The 21,722-nt window shown below is 51.1% G+C and overlaps 1 protein-coding gene across 2 annotated transcripts in view; it reads left to right on the top strand.

The window, feature by feature from the left end:
• The window catches only part of cdk12 (cyclin dependent kinase 12), an 83,952-nt gene extending 66,030 nt beyond the window's left edge, over nucleotides 1–17,922 (top strand). The window contains exons 10-14 of one of the 2 annotated variants that reach the window (XM_070864650.1): nucleotides 483–599; nucleotides 2,227–2,358; nucleotides 3,942–4,144; nucleotides 14,165–14,707; nucleotides 16,596–17,922. In XM_070864650.1, coding sequence (XP_070720751.1) covers nucleotides 483–599; nucleotides 2,227–2,358; nucleotides 3,942–4,144; nucleotides 14,165–14,707; nucleotides 16,596–17,269 — 1,669 coding nt within the window. In that variant the 3' untranslated portion in view covers nucleotides 17,270–17,922. Of the gene's footprint in view, nucleotides 1–482; nucleotides 600–2,226; nucleotides 2,359–3,941; nucleotides 4,145–14,164; nucleotides 14,708–16,514 lie in introns of both variants that reach the window. The other variant, XM_070864649.1, reaches the window with a different exon arrangement.
• The last annotated feature ends 3,800 nt before the right edge of the window (nucleotides 17,923–21,722 follow it).

The raw sequence follows: 21,722 nt of genomic DNA, 5'->3' as shown, positions 1-21,722 counted from the left end.
TTCCTTTGAAGGCCCCGACTTGCTGATGGTATTATTGATAAAGTATTGTTGATAATGTCACAATTGTTGCTTAAAGGGGCAACGGACAGCTCATCCATCAAGACAGATCTGCTGAACTGACACAGGCAAAGGGTTGAATGACCTCCACTCTGCTGTAATCTTGCTGGTTCAATGACTTCATGAGGTTACACAGTGAGTGACCTAAACCTGCTGAAACGTGGCTGCATACAGTTACATAACGCATTCTGTGACGCGTGATGTTCTGTGGGGAGCACATACACGTTTCAGTGCAGTGACACTTGCACACTCACACTTGGGCTGTTATGACTGATTTCCAAAGCCTCACCTTATGGATCGCGTTTTGCCCACAGGGTATTGGCCACTTCTCTGGCATCATTGAAGAATGATTGATGAGTGAAAGGTTTGACTGAGGGTTACCTGGTTGGAGATGATCATTCTGCTCTCTGTTTTTGTTTTCTCAGTCGATTATGCGGCAGCCCTTGTCCTGCTGCTTGGCCTGATGTCATTAAACTGCCGTATTTTCACACGATGAAACCGAAGAAGCAATATCGGAGACGCCTTCGAGAAGAGTTTGCATTGTAAGCTTCATTAACAGAATCGGTGGAACAGCAGGAGCTCAGTGCAATGCATGTTAAAACTATCCTGAGCGTGTTTGATGGGACAGTGTAGAGGGAGGTTTACTCTGTATCTAACCCCCTGAACCTGCTCTGGACGTGTTTGATGGGACAGTGTAGAGGGAGCTTTACTCTGTATCTAACCCCCTGAACCTGCTCTGGACATGTTTGATGGGACAGTGTAGAGGGAGCTTTACTCTGTATCTAACCCCCTGAACCTGCTCTGGACGTGTTTGATGGGACAGTGTAGAGGGAGCTTTACTCTGTATCTAACCCCCTGAACCTGCTCTGGGAGTGTTTGATGGGACAGTGTAGAGGGAGCTTTACTCTGTATCTAACCCCGTGCTGTACCTACCCTGGGAGTGTTTGATGGGACAGTGTGGAGGGAGCTTTACTCTGTATCTAACCCCGTGCAGTACCTGCCCTGGGAGTGTTTGATGGGACAGTGTAGAGGGAGCTTTACTCTGTATCTAACCCCGTGCTGTACCTGCCCTGGGAGTGTTTGATGGGACAGTGTAGAGGGAGCTTTACTCTGTATCTAACCCCGTGCTGTACCTGCCCTGGGAGTGTTTGATGGGACAGTGTAGAGGGAGCTTTACTCTGTATCTAACCCCGTGCTGTACCTGCCCTGGGAGTGTTTGATGGGACAGTGTAGAGGGAGCTTTACTCTGTATCTAACCCCGTGCTGTACCTGCCCTGGGAGTGTTTGATGGGACAGTGTAGAGGGAGCTTTACTCTGTATCTAACCCCGTGCTGTACCTGCCCTGGGAGTGTTTGATGGGACAGTGTAGAGGGAGCTTTACTCTGTATCTAACCCCGTGCTGTACCTGCCCTGGGAGTGTTTGATGGGACAGTGTAGAGGGAGCTTTACTCTGTATCTAACCCCGTGATGTACCTGCCCTGGGAGTGTTTGATGGGACAGTGTAGAGGGAGCTTTACTCTGTATCTAACCCCGTGCTATACCTGCCCTGGGAGTGTTTGATGGGACAGTGTAGAGGGAGCTTTACTCTGTATCTAACCCCGTGCTGTACCTGCCCTGGGAGTGAGCAGAAGGTTGGCAGCTTTGTTGCCTGATGTCAGTTTTGATCAGGCTGAGGTTTAAGTTACAAGGATGGCTTTGGCAATAGATAGAAGTACTGTCATTGGAGTGCACACAAAATAAATCAAAATGAAGCACCTTTACTGTACAATGTGACAAATGAAATGTGTTTTAATTTTTTAATTCAAATTATTTCCCCGTTTCCCTTTGCCGGGTGGGCTCTGTCCTTTGCCGGGGCGGGTGCCGGCCTGAGTCGGGGCGGGCTCTGATGTATGCCGTCTGTGGGTAGAACGCCTGTAAATATAATTGGCTGGTTTGATTTGCGCGACAGCAGATGTTTAACACGGGTAATTCTTTGGCTGGCATCACGCGGCATGTGACAATACTCTACATGAATCTTTTTCATGCTTTTCTCGGCCTTTGTTATACCTTTGGGTTTTGATGCCATGTTTGATGCCCGAGGCTGATACGACCCAGTATCCTGGGGTTCCTGGTGTTGAACGCACTTGCTGTTTGTCAGTGTAAGAGTGTGGATATTTGCTATTTCTGCAGCATTCCGCTCCCTGCGCTGGACCTGCTTGACCACATGCTGACCCTTGACCCCAGCAAGCGCTGTACTGCTGAACAGACCCTGCAGAGCGATTTCTTGAAAAACGTGGACCCCACAAAAATGCCTCCTCCTGAGTAAGTATCACAGCTGGCAGCTAGTCTGGATTTTTGTGTGTTAGTAAGCCGCAGTATTTTACATCTATCCACTCCTTTTATAGTTTTACCATTTAGTGTCAATGTTCTCCCCTTATTCTTCCTCTCAAAATGTACCGCCTCACAATCCTCTATTGTTCCAATCTTCAAATCTGTCTACACCCTCCTGATTCACTTACTGTCTTCGGCTCAGTTAACCAATCTCCCTGTTTATCTCCTGTCTGGAAAATTTGGGAAACAAGGCAGCCAATTTGAGCAGAGAAAGATCCCACAAACAGCAATGAGATAAATGACCAGTTCATATATTTTGATGGTGTTGGTTGAGGGAGAAATGTTTGCCTGGACACCAGGAGAGTGGATTTTCCAGTCTGCCATTGGGTCTTTTACATCCACCAGAACAGGTACCAAGGGCCTCAGCTCAACATCTCATCCTAACACGGCACCACTGACAATACAGCACTCCCTCAGTACTGCCCCTCCGACAGTGCGGCACTCCCTCAGTACTGCCCCTCCGACAGTGCGGCACTCCCTCAGTACTGCCCCTCCGACAGTGCGGCACTCCCTCAGTACTGTCCCTCCGACAGTGCGGCGCTCCCTCAGTACTGCCCCTCCGACAGTGCGGCACTCCCTCAGTACTGCCCCTCCGACAGTGCGGTGCTTCCTCAGTACTGCCCCTCCGACAGTGCGGCACTCCCTCAGTACTGCCCCTCCGACAGTGCGGCACTCCCTCAGTACTGTCCCTCCGACAGTGCGGCACTCCCTCAGTACTGCCCCTCCGACAGTGCGGCGCTCCCTCAGTACTGCCCCTCCGACAGTGCAGCTCTCCCTCAGTACTGTCCCTCCGACAGTGTGGCACTCCCTCAGTACTGTCCCTCCGACAGTGCGGCACTCCCTCAGTACTGCCCCTCCGACAGTGCGGCACTCCCTCAGTACTGCCCCTCCGACAGTGCAGCGCTCCCTCAGTATTGCCCCTCCGACAGTGCGGCAATCCCTCAGTACTGCCCCTCTGACAGTGCAGCGCTCCCTCAATACCACCCCTCTGACAGTGCGGTGCTTCCTCAGTACTGCCCCTCCGACAGTGCAGCACTCCCTCAGTACTGCCCCTCTGACAGTGCAGCACTCCCTCAGTACTGCCCCTCTGACAGTGCAGCACTCCCTCAGTACTGCCCCTCCGACAGTGCAGCACTCCCTCAGTACTGCCCCTCTGACAGTGCAGCACTCCCTCAGTACTGCCCCTCTGACAGTGCAGCGCTCCCTCAATACCACCCCTCTGACAGTGCCGCGCTCCCTCAGTACTGCCCCTCCGACAGCGCAGCAATAGCATTGTTCGGGATTGTTAATTGTGTAGGATTGATGGGGATGACTGAGTTGTGTGTATGTCACGATCAGTTTATACTCGGTAAGGGAAGAGATTGAGACATTTGGAGAGCCCTGTAGGCAGGAACTGGAATTTGAGTGCAGCTGGTTCAGTGACTGCTCTACGTCACTGCTATTACGTGTGAAATCGCTTTAATTTTTCTGTCCTGGTAATTTTTTGTGTGTGCTTTTTAAAAACTATTTTCCAGCCTTCCTCACTGGCAGGATTGCCATGAGCTCTGGAGTAAAAAACGTCGGCGACAGAAGCAAGCAGGAATCGTTGAAGATCCGCCTGTGCAAAAAACGGCCCGTAAAGACACGGCGATCAGCACTGACGACAGTCGGAACAGCACACCACAGACTGCACCGCCGACACAGAGTAAAGCGCAGAGCAGCACCACCGACGTGGGCAGTGAGTCAGTCAGGGGACATAGAAACATAGAAAATAGGTGCAGGAGTAGGCTATCCGGCCCTTCGAGCCTACACCACCATTCAACAAGATCATGTCTGATCACCCACCCCAGCACCCGGCCCCCCACACACCCCCGACCCCCCAGCCGCAAGGACCACATCCAACTCCCTCCCGAACACATCCAATGAACTGGCATCAACAACTCTCCGTGGCCGGGAACCCCACAGGCCAACAACTCCCTGAGTGAAGAAGTCTCTCCCAATCCCAGCCCCAAACAGCCCAGCCCCCCATCCCAAGACCGTGCCCACCGCCCCCCACCCGGCTCCGGACCCACCCAACACCGGGAACACTCCCCCCGCACCCAACCCGCCCCGTCCCGTCAGAATCCTTCCCAAATGCCGAACACCCCCGGATGTCGTGCCCCCAGCCCCGGCCACCCCGGAGCCACGCCCCCATGACGCCATCCACCAATCGCCATCTGCGCAGTCAACCCGTCCACCCCACTCCGAACACTCTCCGCACCGAGGCACAGAGCCCCCAGGCCCGCCCCTCCAATACACTTCGCCCCCCCAGACCTTCGCTGCAATGTGGCCCCTCCTGTCCCCTGCCCTGGGTTTCTCCGCCCCCCCCCCACCTCCACCACTCTCCCCTCCATCCCCCACCCATGTCTCCCCTCATCTTCCCTCTGCCTCCCCTCACAGGCTCCCTTCTGGGGCCGGGAATTTTAGTCCCCAACGTGGAAGTCCTGCTCCCGCCGCAGAATTGGCCTTACCACCCCTCAATGGCAGCGGAGTGCAATTTCCCACACTCCACTTCCTTTGGGGGCAGTTACCGGGGCACGACTGGATGTTCCTGTGACAGTTTGAACTGGTGTTCTCCACTCTCTATCCTGTGACAGTTTGAACGGTGCTCTCCACTCTCCCGTCCTGTGGCTGATCATTCCTTCAGTACCCCGTTCCTGCTTTCTCTCCATACCCCTTGATCCCTTTAGCCGCAAGGGCCACATCTAACTCCCTCTTGAATACATCCAATGAACTGGCATCAACAACTCTCTGCGGCAGGGAATTTCACAGGTTAACAACTCTCTGAGTGAAGAAGTTTCTCCTCATCTCAGTCCTAAATGGCTTACCTCTTATCCTAAGACTATGTCCCCTGGTTCTGGACTTCCCCAACATTGGGAACATTCTTCCTGCATCTGACCTGTCCAGTCCCGTCAGAATTTTATATGTTTCCATGAGATCCCCTCTCATCCTTCTAAACTCCAGTGAATACAGGCCCAGTCGATCCAGTCTCTCCTCATATGTCAGTCCTGCCGTCCCAGGAATCAATCTGGTGAACCTTCGCTGCACTCCCTCAATAGCAAGAACGTCCTTCCTCAGATTAAGAGACCAAAACTGAACACAATATTCCAGGTGGGGCCTCACCAAGGCCCTGTACAACTGCAGTAAGACTTCCCTGCTCCTATACTCAAATCCCCTTGCTATGAAGGCCAACATACCATTTGCCTTCTTCACCGCCTGCTGTACTTGCATGTCAACCTTCAATGACTGATGAATCATAACACCCAGGTCTCGCTGCACCTCCCCTTTTCCTAATCTGCCGCCATTCAGATAATATTCTGCTGCCTTGTTTTTGCCCCCAAAGTGGATAACCTCACATTTATCCACATTATACTGCATCTGTCATGTATTTGCCCACTCGCCTAACCTGTCCAAATCACCCTGCAGCCTCTTAGCGTCCTCCTCACAGCTCACACCGTCACCCAGTTTAGTGTCATCTGCAAACTTGGAGATATTACACTCAATTCCATCATCCAAATCATGAACGTATATTGTAAAGAGCTGGGGTCCCAGCACTGAGCCCTGCAGCACTCCACTAGTCACTGCCTGCCATTCTGAAAAGGACCCGTTAATCCCGACTCTCTGCTTCCTGTCTGCCAACCAGTTCTCTATCCACGTCAGTACATTACCCCCAATACCATGTGCTTTGATTTTGCACACCAATCTCTTGTGTTGGACCTTGTCAAAAGCCTTTTGAAAGTCCAAATACACCACATCCACTGGTTCTCCCCTGTCCACTCTACTAGTTACATCCTCAAAAAATTGCAAAAGATTTGTCAAGCATGATTTCCCGTTCATAAATCCATGCTGACTTGGACCAATCCTATCACTGCTTTCCAAATGTGCTGCTATTTCATCCTTAATGATTGATTCCAACATTTTCCCCACTACTGATGTCAGGCTAACTGGTCTATAATTACCCGTTTTCTCTCTTCCTCCTTTTTTAAAAAGTGGTGTTTCATTAGCAACCCTTCAGTCCATAGGAACTGATCCAGAGTCGATAGACTTTTGGAAAATTACCACCATTTCTAGGGCCACTTCCTTAAGTATTCTGGGATGTAGACTATCAGGCCCTGGGGAATTATCGGCCTTCAATCCCGTCAATTTCCCCAACACAATTTCCCACCTAATAAGGATATCCTTCAGTTCCTCCTTCTCACAAGACCTTTGGACCCGTAGTAAATCGGGAAGGTTATTTGTGTCTTCCTTTGTGAAGACAGAACCAAAGTACTTGTTCAATTGGTCTGCCATTTCTTTGTTACCCATTATAAATTCACCTGAATCCGACTGCAAGGGATCAACGTTTGTCTTCACTAATCTTTTTCTCTTCACATATCTATAGAAGCTTTTGCAGTCATTTTTAATGTTTCCGGCAAGCTTCCTCTTGTACTCTATTTTCTCCATCTTAATTAAACCCTTTGTCCTCCTCTGCTGTATTGTAAATTTCTCCCAGTCCTCCGGCTTGCTACTTTTTCTGGCTAATTTGTATGCCTCTTCCTTGGATTTAACACTATCCTTAATTTCGCTTGTTAGCCACGGTTGAGCCACCTTCCCCGTTTTATTTTTATTCCAGACAGGGATGTGTAATTGTTGAAGTTCGTCCATATGATCTTTAAAGGTTTGCCATTGCCTATCCACCGTCAACCCTTTAAGTATCATTTGCCAGTCTAATCTAGCCAATTCGCGCCTCATACCATCAAAGTTACCTTTCCTTACGTTCAGGACCCTTGTTTCTGAATTAACTTTGTTACTCTCCATCTTAATAAAGAATTCTACCATATTATGGTCACTCTTCCCCAAGGGGCCTCGCACAACAAGATTGCTAATTAGTCCCTTCTCATTACACATCACCCAGTCTAGGATGACCAGCTCTCTGTTCCTCAACATATTGGTCAAGAAAACCATACCTCATCCATTCCAGGAAATCCTCCTCCACCGCATTGCTACCAGTTTGGTTAGCCCAATCAATGTGTAGATTAAAGTCGCCCATGATAACTGCTGTACCTTTATTGCACACATCCCTTATTTCTTGTTTGATGCTGTCCCCAACCTCACTACTACTATTTGGTGGCCTGTACACAACTCCCACTAGCGTTTTCTGCCCTTTGGTATTCCGTAGCTCCACCCATACCGATTCCACATCATCCAGGCTAATGTCCTTCCTTACAATCGCATTAATTTCCTCTTGAACCAGCAACGCCACCCCACCTCCTTTTCCTTTCTGTCTATGCTTCCTAAATGTTGAATACTCCCGGATGTTGAGTTCCCAGCCTTGGTCACCCTGGAGCTATGTCTCCGTGATGCCAATCACATCATACCCGTTAATTGCTATCTGCGCAGTTAATTCGTCCACCTTATTCTGAATACTCCTCACATTGAGGGGCAGAGCCTTCAGGCTTGTCTTTTTAACACACTTAGACCCTTTAGAATTCGACTGTAAAGTGGCCCTTTTTGTTTTTTGCCTTGGGTTTCTCTGTCCTCCACTTTTACTATTCTCCTTTCTATCTTTTGCTTCTGTCTCCATTTTATTCCCCTCTGTCTCTCTGCATAGATTCCCATCCTCCTGCCATATTAGTTTAACTCCTCCAAAAAGCACTAGCAAACACTCCCCCTAGGACATTGGTTCCGGTCCTGCCCAGGTGCAGACTGTCCGGTTTGTACTGGTTCCACCTTCCCCAGAACCGGTTCCAATGTCCTAGGAATTTGAATCCCTCCCTTCTGCACCACTGCTCAAGCCACGTATTCATCTGTGCAGTGAAAAGCACCTGCACTCGATTAGACCCAGCGACAATACGGGGAACTTTACGGGAGAATTGTACCTTTGTATATCTGGGATTGGGGCCAGTCAGGTAAACGGCAGAGTACAGCCCTTCCATCCCGGGTATCGATCCCTCTCTACAGGCAGCACAGCTCCAGGTGTAACCATAGCTGATAACCGTTGGTTGGCTATCAGTATCATAGGGAGCACAGTGCATTTACATATAAATGTGAAGTTACCCACTTTGGTAGGAAAAATAGAAAAGCAGAGTATTTTTTTATGGTGAGAAATTGGGAAATGTCGGTGTTGAGAGGGACCTGGGTGTCCTTGTACACCAATCACTGAAAGTTAACATGCAGGTACAGCAAGCAATTAAGAAAGCAAATGGTATGTTGGCCTTTATTACAGCAGGATTTGAGTACATGGAAACATAGAAAATAGGTGCAGGAGTAGGCCATACGGCCCTTTGAGCCTGCACTGCCATGCAATGAGTTCATGGCTGAACATGCAACTTCAGTACCCCATTCCTGCTTTCTCGCCATACCCCTTGATCCCCCTAGTAGTAAGGACTACATCTAACTCCTTTCTGAATATATTTAGTGAATTGGCCTCAACAACTTTCTGTGGTAGAGAAATTTCTCCTTATCTCGGTCCTAAATTGCTTACCCCTTATCCTTAGACTGTGACCCCTGGTTCTGGACTTCCCCAACATTGGGAACATTCTTCCTGCATCTAATCTCTCTAAACCCATCAGAATTTTAAACGTTTCTTTGAGATCCCCTCTCATTCTTCTGAACTCCAGTGAATACAAGCCCAGTTGATCCAATCTTTCTTGAAATGTCAGTCCCGCCATCCCGGGAATCAGTCTGGTGAACCTTCGCTGCACTCCCTCAATAGCAAGAATGTCCTTCCTCAAGTTAGGAGACCAAAACTGTACACAATACTCCAGGTGTGGCCTCACCAAGGCCCTGTACAACTGTAGTAACACCTCCCTGCCCCTGTGCTCAAATCCCCTTGCTATGAAGGCCAACATGCCATTTGCTTTCTTAACCGCCTGCTGTACCTGCATGCCTACCTTCAATGACTGATGTACCATGACACCCAGGTCTCGTTGCACCTCCCCTTTTCCTAATCTGTCACCATTCAGATAATAGTCTGTCTCTCTGTTTTTACCACCAAAGTGAATAACCTCACAGTTATACTTCATCTGCCATGCATTTTCCCACTCACCTAACCTATCCAAGTCACTCTGCAGCCTCATAGCATCCTCCTCGCAGCTCACACTGCCACCCAACTTAGTGTCATCCGCAAATTTGGAGATACTACATTTAATCCCCTCGTCTAAATCATTAATGTACATTGTAAACAGCTGGGGCCCCAGCACAGAACCTTACGGTACCCCACTAGTACCTGCCATTCTGAAAAGTATCCATTTACTCCTACTCTTTGCTTCCTGTCTGACAACCAGTTCTCAATCTACGTCAGCACACTACCCCCAATCCCATGTGCTTTAACTTTGCACATTAATCTCTTGTGTGGGACCTTGTTGAAAGCCTTCTGAAAGTCCAAATACACCACATCATCTGGTTCTCCCTTGTCCACTCTACTGGAAACATCCTCAGAAAATTCCAGAAGATTTGTCAAGCATGATTTCCCTTTCACAAATCCATGCTGACTTGGACTTATCATGGCACCTCTTTCCAAATGCGCTGCTATGACATCCTTAATAATTGATTACATCATTTTACCCACTACCGATGTCAGGCTGACCGGTCTATAATTCCTTGTATTCTCTCTCCCTCCTTTTTTAAAAAGTGGGGTTACATTGACTACTCTCCAGTCCATAGGAACTGATCCAGAGTCAATGGAATGTTGGAAAATGACTGTCAATGCATCCGCTATTTCCAAGGCCACCTCCTTAAGTACTCTGGGATGCAGACCATCAGGCCCTGGGGATTTATCAGCCTTCAATCCCATCAATTTCCCCAACACAATTTCCCGACAAATAAGGATTTCCCCCAGTTCCTCCTCCTTACTAGACCCTCTGACCCCTTTTATATCTGGAAGGTTGTTTGTGTCCTCCTTATTGAATACGGAACAAAAGTACTTGTTGAATTGGTCTGCCATTTCTTTGTTCCCCGTCATGACTTCCCCTGATTCTGACTGCAGGGGACCTACGTTTGTCTTTACTAACCTTTTTCTCTTTACATATCTATAGAAGCTTTTGCAGTCCGTTTTAATGTTCCCTGCAAGCTTCCTCTCGTACTCTATTTTCACTGCCCTAATCAAACCCTTTGTCCTCCTCTGCTGAGTTCTAAATTTCTCCCAGTCCCCAGGTTCACTGCTATTTCTGGCCAATTTGTATGCTACTTCCTTGGCTTTAATACTATCACTGATTTCCCTTGATAGCCACGGTTGAGCCACCTTCCCTTTTTTATTTTTACGCCAGACAGGGATGTACAATTGTTGTAGTTCATCCGTGCGGTCTCTAAATGTCTGCCATTGCCCATCCACTGTCAACCCCTTAAGTATCATTCGCCAATCTATCCTAGCCAATTCACGCCTCATACCTTCAAAGTTACCCTTCTTTAAGTTCTGGACCATGGTCTCTGAATTAACTGTTTCATTCTCCATCCGAATGTAGAATTCCACCATATTATGGTCACTCTTCCCCAAGGGGCCTCGCACAACGAGATTGCTAATTAATCCTCCCTCATTACACAACACTCAGTCTAAGATGGCCTCCCCCCTAGTTGGTTCACGACATATTGGTCTAGAAAACCATCCCTTATGCACTCCAGGAAATCCTCCTCCACTGTATTGCTTCCAGTTTGGTTAGCCCAATCTATATGCATATTAAAGTCACCCATGATAATTGCTGCACCTTTATTGCATGCACCCCTAATTTCCTGTTTGTTGCCCTCCCCAACATCACTACTACTGTTTGGAGGTCTGTACACAACTCCCACTAACGTTTTTTGCCCTTTGGTGTTCTGCAGCTCTACCCATATAGATTCCACATCATCCAAGCTAATGTCCTTCCTAACTATTGCATTAATCTCCTCTTTAACAAGCAATGCTACCCCACCTCCTTTTCCTTTTATTCTGTTCTTCCTGAATGTTGAATACCCTTGAATGTTGAATACCCTTGGATGTTGAGTTCCCAGCCCTGATCATCCTGGAACCACGTCTCTGTAATCCCAATCACATCATATCTGTTAACATCTATTTGCACAATTAATTCATCCACCTTATTGCGGATACTCCTTCATTAAGACACAAAGCCTTCAGGCTTGTTTTTTTAACACCCTTTGTCCTTTTAGAATTATGATGTAGTGTGGCCCTTTTTGTTTCTTGCCTTTGTTTACTCGGCCTTCCACTATTGCTTTTTACCTTTCTACCATCTGTTTCTAACTCCATATTACTTCGCCCTGTCTCGCTGCATAGGTTCCCATCCCCCTGCCATATTAGTTTAAACACTCCCGAACTGCATTAGCAAATGTTACCCCCAGGACATCAGTTCCAGTCCTGCCCAAGTGCAGACCGTCTCTTTTGTACAGGTCCCACTTCCCCCAGAACTGGTTCCAATGTCCCAGGAATTTGAATCCCTCTCTCTTGCACCACTGCTCAAGCCACGTATTTATTCTAACTATCCTGCTCCCTCTACTCTGATTAGCACGTGGCACTGGTAGCAATCCAGAGATTACTACCTTTGAGGCCCTACTTTTTAATTTAACTCCTAGCTCCCTGAATTCAGCTTGTAGGACCTCTTCCCACTTCTTACCTATATCGTTGGTATCTACATGTACCACGACAACTGGTTGTTCACCCTCCCTCTCCAGAATGCTCTGCAGCCGCTCCGAGACATCCTTGACCCTTGCACCAGGGAGGCAACATACCATCCTGGAGTCTTACTGCAATTATATCGGGCCCTGGTAAGACCACACCTGGAGTATTGTGCACAGTTTTGGTCTCCTGACCTGAGGAAGGATATACATCCATAGAGGGAGTGCAACGAAGGTTCACCAGACTGATTCCTAGGATGGGGGGATTGTCCTATGAGGAGAGATTGAGCAGACTAGGCCGATATTCTCTAGAGTTCAGAAGAATGAGAGGTGATCTCATTGAAACACACAAAATTCTTACAGGGCTTGACAGGGTGGATGCAGGGAGGATGTTTCCCCCGGGCTGGGGAGTCTAGAACCAGGGATCACAGTCTCAGAATAAGGGGTCGGCCATTTAGGACTGAGATGAGGAGGAATTTCTTCACTCAGAGAGTGGTGGATCTTCGGAATTCTCTGCCCCAGAGGGCTGTGGAGGCTCAGCCGTTGGGTATATTCAAGACAGAGATCGATAGATTTTTGAATATTAAAAGAATCAAGGGATATGGGGATCGGGCGGGAAAGTGGAGTTGAGGTCGAAGATCAGCCATGATCTCATTGAATGGCAGAGCAGGCTCAAGGGGCTGAATGGCCGACTCCTGCTCCTATTTCTTATGTTATACAGAGCTTTTCACACCTTTGGGTATAATGGTCAAAGCACAGGAAGCCATTCGGCCCGTCGAGCCCGTGCCGGCTCTCTGCAAGAGCGCCTCAGCCAGTCCCACTCCCTGCCCTTTTCCCGTAGCCCTAAAAAAAATTTATACTTCAGGTACTTATCCAATTCCATTTTGAAAGCCACGATTGAGTCTGCCTCCAGCACCCTCTCAGGCAGCGCATTCCAGATCCTAACCACTCGCTGCGTAAACAGATTTTTCCTCATGTCGCCTTTGGTTCTTCTGCCAATCGCCTTAAATCTGTCTCCTCTGGTTCTCGACCCTTCCACCAATGGGAACAGTTTCTCTCGATCTACTCTGTCCAGACCCCTCATGATGTTGAACACCTCGATCAAATCTCCTCTCAACCTTCTCTGCTCCAAGGAGAACAACCCCAGCTTCTCCAGTCTATCCATGTCACTGAAATCCCTCATCCCTGGAACCATTCTCGTAAACCTTTTCCGCACCGTCTCCAAGGCCTTCACATCCTTCCTAAAGTGCGGTGCCCAGAATTGGACACAATACTCCAGTTGAGACTGAACCAGTGTTTTATACAGGCTCATCATAACTCCCTTGCTTTTGTACTCTGTGACTCTATTTATGAAGCCCAGGATCCTGTAAGCTTTTTAAACTCCTTTCTCAACCTGCCCTGCCACCTTCAACGATTTGAACATAAGAAACGGGAGCAGAAGCAGGAGTTGCCCTTACGGCCCCTCGAGCCCGCGCCGCTCAATAAGGTCGTGACTGATCCTCAACTTCAACTCCACTTTCCTGCCCGATCCCCATATCCCTCGATTCCCCTAGAGTCCAAAAATCTATCGATCTCAGCCTTGAATATATTCAGAGACTCAGCCTCCACAGCCCTCTGGGGCAGAGAGTTCCAAAGATTCACCCCCCCTCTGAGTGAAGAAATTCCTCCTCATCTCGGTCCTAAATGGCCGACCCCTTATCCTGAGACTGTGACCCCTGGTTCTAGACTCCCCAGCCCGGGGGAAACAGCCTCCCTGCATCTACCCTGTCAGAATCTTGTAGGATTCAATGACATCACCTCTCATTCTCCTAAATTCCAGCGAGTATATGCCCAATCTGCTCAGTCTCTCTTCATAGGACATCCCTCTAACCCCAGGAATCTAGTGAACCTTTGCTGCTCCGCCTTCCCCCAGATAAGGAGACCAAAACTGTGCACAATACTCCAGGTGCGGTCTCACTAAGGCCCTGTATAATTACTCATTTATTATTTACTCATCAAACATGTGATTAGTGGGTAACTGGGCGGCACGCAGCTAGCACTGATTTTAAATCTGTATAAAGTGAATTTACTTTGGCGGATGGAGCCTGTGGTCCGAGAGATCGGAAAGAGTTTTTGAACCTTGCTTTGTTTTGTGTAGGCATCCGAGACGCTGCACAACAACTAAACCAGAATGAGTTAGCGGTGCTGCTCAACCTGCTCCAGACGCAGACCAATCTCAGCCTCACCCAGCTGGCTCAAGCATTGAACGTCAGCACTAACCCAGAGACGCAGCAGCAGTGGAACGTCCTGAGCCAATCACTCGTGGCTCTGGCTGAGGCCACCAGCCAGCAACAGGACTCTCAGCCTCCCACAGCGACTCAGCCTCCGCCTCCACCACCTCCGCCTGCACCGTCCATCCAGCCTACTCCTGCAGCAGCACCGCCTGTACCGACACCCGTACCATCCACACCAGCTCCTCTGCCACAGGTCCTCGCCACCCTCCCGCCGGTGGCACCCACCCAGCCGTCTCAGTCCATATCGCAGCCGACTGACACCCAGACCGACACACAGAACTTGCTGACCATTTTGCTGAGTCAGCTGATTAAATCTCAGGAAGCCGCTGCAGTGCCCGAGGAAAGTAACGGCATCAAAGCGAGTGACGGACCACAGCAGCTGCAGACTGCCCCCACGGACACCGCAGGTAACTACTGCTTCCTCCGAGTGTGTATCCCCTCTCGTTACCTCTCAATAATCGCACAGCCCGCCTGTCCCTGCCGGGGGCACCCCGCTGACCCCGGGGGGAGGACCCCGCTGACCCCGGGGGGAGGACCCCGCTGACCCCGGGGGGAGGACCCCGCTGACCCCGGGGGGAGGACCCCGCTGACCCCAGGGGGGGAGGACCCCGCTGACCCCGGGGGGGAGGACCCCGCTGACCCCGGGGGGAGGACCCCGCTGACCCCGGGGGGGGAGGACCCCGCTGACCCCGGGGGGAGGACCCCGCTGACCCCGGGGGGGGAGCCCGGCTGACCCCGGGGGGGGAGCCCGGCTGACCCCGGGGGAGGACCCTGCTGACCCCGGGAGGGGAGCCCGGCTGACCCCGGGGGAGGACCCCGCTGACCCCAGGGGGGGAGGACCCCGCTGACCCCGGGGGGGAGGACCCCGCTGACCCCGGGGGGAGGACCCCGCTGACCCCGGGGGGGGAGGACCCCGCTGACCCCGGGGGGAGGACCCCGCTGACCCCGGGGGGGGAGCCCGGCTGACCCCGGGGGGGGAGCCCGGCTGACCCCGGGGGAGGACCCTGCTGACCCCGGGAGGGGAGCCCGGCTGACCCCGGGGGAGGACCCCGCTGACCCCGGGGGGGGGGGGGGGGGGCGGCTAACAGTCTGATTGATATATCGCCCCGCTATAACAGACAGTTGATAATTTCCCTCACTAAACCTCCAGACTTCCTGCACCCTTTATTCTGTGTTTCACACAAGGTCCTTACCAAGTGTTTAATGCCCTAGCTGTGCGAGATTCGGGTTTGAGCTTGTGCCAGGGTTCAGTGGGTAGGCCGAGTGTAGTGGAGACAGACCGAGAACAGGAGAATCCTGATCCAATCACCGCCCTGTCCTGACTCAGCTGATGCGGCACATGGCTACAGAGGCTCGGGTTTAGGAACGGGGATTCCACATGCAACCAGGCCTTTTGGCCCATCCAGTCGGTGTGTTTATCCCAATCCCATGTCCCCAGATCACGACATTCCCCTTTCAACACCCTCTCAAAGCTGTTCTTCAACGTGACGCCGTTTCTGTTTCAATCCCCAGCTCCGCCCGCCCATGTCACCACCTCACAATCCTCCTCTCCCCTGAATCTCTTACATTTAATCTTATCTCTGTCCCCTCGTTCTAGACCTTCTATCGACTCTGTCCCATCCCTTCATAATTTTAAACATCTCCATCAAATCACCCCATGTAATAAAAACACTCCCAATTTTCCAAATCTTTCTTCATATTTCCTCAGGCTCGGCAGCGTCCCGATGAATCTGCATTGTTCCCTTCCTATAGTGTGAACCCAAAACTGCACACAGTCTCTAACTGTGCTCGCACTTAGATTCTCCGTTACATCTCAACTTTTATATTCCATTCCACTAGCCATAAAAGCCAGGTTTCCATTAGATTTTTATGGCCTTTTTTACTCTGAACCAGAATCCCTCTGCTACCCCACATCACCTACTCAGTATAATTCTGACCTGTATTTTTTTCACCAGGCTGTCCCACTCACATTCCCTGACTTTGGATTCCATCGGCTGAACCAGTGCCCATTCCGTCTGTTGCAGTCCCAGCAACTTCCCTTTGCTGTGGAAGTTGTCGGGTCAGGACAGGCATTGGCTCTGTGGCCTGGCCAATCATCACTCACTGCTTGGGTTCAGACATCAATGGCAGGCGTTGGGTGGGTGGGGGGCGGGGGCGCTGGCCAGGGGTGAGCAGTAACGTGGCAATAACCAGTACCTCGTATTTTCTGACTAGATGGTGCTGCCCCCACTAAACCGGATAAAAAGGTTCCTGGGCCGCCTCCTATACTCAATCAAACTCGAATTCTTCCTCCAGACCAGCGACCACCAGAGCCCCCCGGACCCCCGCCAGCCTTGGGCGATACCGATTGTCGAATTAACCTGCGAGGGAGCCCCTCTGCCAAGGACCCGAACGCAGGAGTGAAAGCTGCCCTGCTGCAGTTGCTCAACAAGGAGGATCTGCAGGAGAATGACCGTCAGAGCACACTGGCCGAGTATGGCGGCTCACATTTAGCTAACAGCTACGGTACAGACGGGTTCAGGAATAATGTCAGTACGAGTGAGAGGAGAGACTCTGAGATGGCTGGGCACACGTTACTGGACAGCAAACCTGCCGTGTGTGGCAGCACCTCCCAACAACTGGCCCAAACCAGGACACTGTCCGGCTCAATGAGTGAGTTTGGAGAGACCAGTACGTACCAGGACATGGATGCGATGCAGTTTACAGCAGACCAGGATCACCGGTTTAACTTTACCAGGGTGACTTTGCCGGCTCTGGTAACTGGCGCAGAAGGTAGCAATAGCACAAACATACCTGCAGATGTCAAACCGCCGAACTACAGCTACAGCAGCCCCATGCCGGGAGGCACTGTGGCTGGCAGCTCCATGACTGGGCTGAGCTGGAACACACCATCGCGGGGCTCAGGGTATAACAGGGCACACGGCAGACTAGCAGCCAGAGGTGGCAGAGGGAGAGGTGTACCATACTAACCCGGGACTCACCTTTAGTGTTTCTTACTATCATGTCCTTGGAAAGAATCGACTGTGATCACCTATGACAGGATTGAGCAAATCCGCTCCCCCACATCCATTCCTCAATAAGGCAGCGACTGGCCACAGGGGGTTCTTTGGCTCAGAAGGAGCCATCAGCAGTGTGTGAACTGGAGGCCCTTTATCTTAGGGTGAGGGATCTTTCATTGTAAAGTTACACTGTCGGGGAGATTTCCCCACGACCTATATAATCAATTTGAAAACATTTATGTCCTTGAAGACTATGGGACAATACTGAAATAAAATGATCTGAGGGAGCAATTGTAACCGTGTTAGCATGTCGAGATGCAACAATACGGGTTGTTGGAAGTCTGTGGAATTGGATGGGCTGGAAGTAAAGCCCAAGGTATAATATGTAGAGTAATCCCGAAAGTGGAAAGATTATTAGCAAGCCTGCTGTCAGAGAAATACACTGGAATCTGCTTGGCAGACTGGCTTGTATCATCCGTTTATTATAAAGGTTTCAAAACCCGGACCATTTCCTCCTCATTTCTCTGTACCTGAGCCTCAGTGGAAGCCACTTTATGTTGTGTTATTTTCTAAGTTACAAAGCATCTCAGTAAATCTGCAATTAAACCTGAACAATGTTCTCACCTGGCCTAAGGTGTGAATTCCTTTACCTGTGAGCGGGTTCAGTGACCCAGGAACCGCGCTCCTCCATCACCGTCAGTCAGTGACCCAGGAACTGCGCTCCTCCATCACCGTCAGTGACCCAGGAACCGCGCTCCTCCATCACCGTCAGTCAGTGACCCAGGAACCGCGCTCCTCCATCACCGTCAGTCAGTGACCCAGGAACCGCGCTCCTCCATCACCGTCAGTCAGTGACCCAGGAACCGCGCTCCTCCATCACCGTCAGTCAGTGACGCAGGAACCGCGCTCCTCCATCACCGTCAGTCAGTGCCCCAGGAACCGCGCTCCTCCATCACCGTCAGTGACCCAGGAACCGCGCTCCTCCATCACCGTCAGTCAGTGCCCCAGGAACCGCGCTCCTCCATCACCGTCAGTGACCCAGGAACCGCGCTCCTCCATCACCGTCAGTCAGTGACCCAGGAACCGCGCTCCTCCATCACCATCAGTCAGTGCCCCAGGAACCGCGCTCCTCCATCACCGTCAGTCAGTGACCCAGGAACCGCGCTCCTCCATCACCGTCAGTGACCCAGGAACCGCGCTCCTCCATCACCGTCAGTCAGTGACCCAGGAACCGCGCTCCTCCATCACCGTCAGTCAGTGACCCAGGAACCGCGCTCCTCCATCACCGTCAGTCAGTGACCCAGGAACCGCGCTCCTCCATCACCGTCAGTCAGTGACCCAGGAACCGCGCTCCTCCATCACCATCAGTCAGTGACCCAGGAACCGCGCTCCTCCATCACCGTCAGGGACGCAGGAACCGCGCTCCTCCATCACCATCAGTCAGTGACCCAGGAACCGCGCTCCTCCATCACCGTCAGTGACGCAGGAACCGCGCTCCTCCATCACCGTCAGTGACCCAGGAACCGCGCTCCTCCATCACCGTCAGTGCCCCAGGAACCGCGCTCCTCCATCACCGTCAGTCAGTGACCCAGGAACCGCGCTCCTCCATCACCGTCAGTCAGTGACCCAGGAACCGCGCTCCTCCATCACCATCAGTGATCCAGGAACCGCGCTCCTCCATCACCGTCAGTCAGTGACCCAGGAACCGCGCTCCTCCATCACCGTCAGTCAGTGACCCAGGAACCGCGCTCCTCCATCACCGTCAGTCAGTGACCCAGGAACCGCGCTCCTCCATCACCGTCAGTCAGTGACCCAGGAACCGCGCTCCTCCATCACCATCAGTCAGTGACCCAGGAACCGCGCTCCTCCATCACCGTCAGGGACGCAGGAACCGCGCTCCTCCATCACCGTCAGTCAGTGACCCAGGAACCGCGCTCCTCCATCACCATCAGTGACCCAGGAACCGCGCTCCTCCATCACCATCAGTCAGTGACCCAGGAACCGCGCTCCTCCATCACCGTCAGTGACGCAGGAACCGCGCTCCTCCATCACCGTCAGTGACCCAGGAACCGCGCTCCTCCATCACCGTCAGTGCCCCAGGAACCGCGCTCCTCCATCACCGTCAGTCAGTGACCCAGGAACCGCGCTCCTCCATCACCGTCAGTCAGTGACCCAGGAACCGCGCTCCTCCATCACCATCAGTGATCCAGGAACCGCGCTCCTCCATCACCGTCAGTCAGTGACCCAGGAACCGCGCTCCTCCATCACCGTCAGTCAGTGACCCAGGAACCGCGCTCCTCCATCACCGTCAGTCAGTGACCCAGGAACCGCGCTCCTCCATCACCGTCAGTCAGTGCCCCAGGAACCGCGCTCCTCCATCACTGTCAGTCAGTCAGTGTTCTTTCGATTCTTACATCAATTCCCTCCCCTCCCCTCATCCCCACCTCATCCTTCCCCTCACCCCCTCCCCTCACCCCCTCCTTCCCCTCACCCTCTCCCCATTCCTCACTAATCCATGTTTTTCCTTAGTTCTTTATTCATTTTTTTAATGTTCTACCAATTCACATTCTGCTAAATTGCCACGTAATCCTGAATGTTGATTTCAGAATGACCCTGCATTTCCAGTCTCTTTACGCTTTCACGCTGTGGGTTTTGTGTTGGACCATCTCTTGTGTGACCTGAATTGCATGAGCTGCCTGTAGTTCCCATACATCGCCTGCACACCATGTCTCTTCAGTTCCCAGGGGCAGCCAGGGCAACGTGCAGCGAGCTCCCGGGACAGTGCAGTTGCCTCCCTTTAACACCATATGTCTGGGTGGGCTCCACATTAAGACACGGTTTAGTTGCTATAGTAATAAATTACTGTTCTGAGGATAAGGTTACTGAATTTTTTTTCAGCTTTTAGTAAATTTTACTTTAATAAAAAAAATAATAAATTTGACTATGAGTGTTTGTGTTGGAGTGCCTGGTCTGACACTGGGAGCCCGATCTGAAGACAGCGCTGGGTCCTATTCCACTTTCTAGACCTCCTTCGCTACAAATCTGTGTAAATACCGAGGTCCCGCTGGGCAATGGGCCCCCTGGCATTGCTGAAAATCGGACCCGTCCATCTCACAGACCTGGTAAACTCGGTATCTGGCAATACGACTAACTTGTTAGTTCAAAAAACTTGTGACATTTCCCTTCCCCCCCCATCAAACAGGATTTCACCCCCTCCCCCCAACTCTGGGGGTGAGCCATTGTCTTCAGTCCCCGCCACAAACTCCGTTCCCTAACCATGAACTCCATCCCGCTCCCTGGCATCCGTCAGAGGCTGAACCCGACTGTTTGCAACCTTGGTGTCATATTTGACTCCGAGATGAGATTCCGACCACATACCTGAACCAACACTAAGACCGCATATTTCCCCCTCTGTAACATCGCCCGTCTCCACCCCTGCCTCAGCTCATCCGCTGCTGAAACCCTCATCCATGCCTTTGTTACCTCTAGACTTGACTATTCATAGAAACATAGAAAATAGGTGCAAGAGTAGGGCATTCGGCCCTTCGAGCCTGCACCACCATTCAATGAGATCATGGCTGATAATTCCCTCAGTACCCCTTTCCTGCTTTCTCTCCATACCCCTTGATCCTTTTAGCCGTAAGGGCCATATCTAACTCCCTCTTGAATATATCCAATGAACTGGCATCAACAACTCTCTGCGGCAGGGAATTCCACAGGTTAACAACTCTGAGTGAAGAAGTTTCTCCTCATCTCAGTCCTAAATGGCTCACCCCTTATCCTAAGACTCCCCTGGTTCTGGACTTCCCCAACATCGGGAACATTCTTCCCGCATCTAACCTGTCCAGTCCCGTCAGAATCTTATACGTTTCTATGAGATCCCCTCTCATCCTTCTTAACTCCAGTGAATAAAGGCCCAGTTGATCCAGTCTCATCATTTGTCAATCCTGCCATTCCAGGAATCAGTCTTGTGAACCTTCGCTGCACTCCCTCAATAGCAAGAACGTCCTTCCTCAGATTAGGAGACCAAAACTGAACACAATATTCCAGGTGAGGTCTCACCTAGGCCCTGTACAACTGCAGTAAGACCTCCCTGCTCCTATACTCAAATCCCCTAGCTCTGAAGGCCAACATACCATTTGCCTCCTGGCCGGCCTCCCACATTCTACCCTCCATAAACTTGAGATCATCCAAAACTCGGCCCCCGTGTCCTAACTTGCACCAAGTCCCACTCACCCATCACCCCTGTGCTCGCTGACCTAGATTGGTTGCCGGTTAAGCAATGACTGAATTTTAATATTCCCATCCTTGCTATCAAATTCCTCCATGGCCTCGCCCCTCTGTAATCTCCTTAGGCCCCACAACACTCTGAAATCTCTGTGTTTCTCAAATTCTGGCCTCTTGACCATCCCTGATTTTAATC

This window comes from Pristiophorus japonicus, chromosome 21, assembly GCF_044704955.1.
Source record: "Pristiophorus japonicus isolate sPriJap1 chromosome 21, sPriJap1.hap1, whole genome shotgun sequence".
Lineage (NCBI taxonomy): Eukaryota > Metazoa > Chordata > Chondrichthyes > Pristiophoridae > Pristiophorus > Pristiophorus japonicus.
Note: the sequence above shows the minus strand (reverse complement) of the source record. Positions and strands in the feature narration are given on the sequence as shown.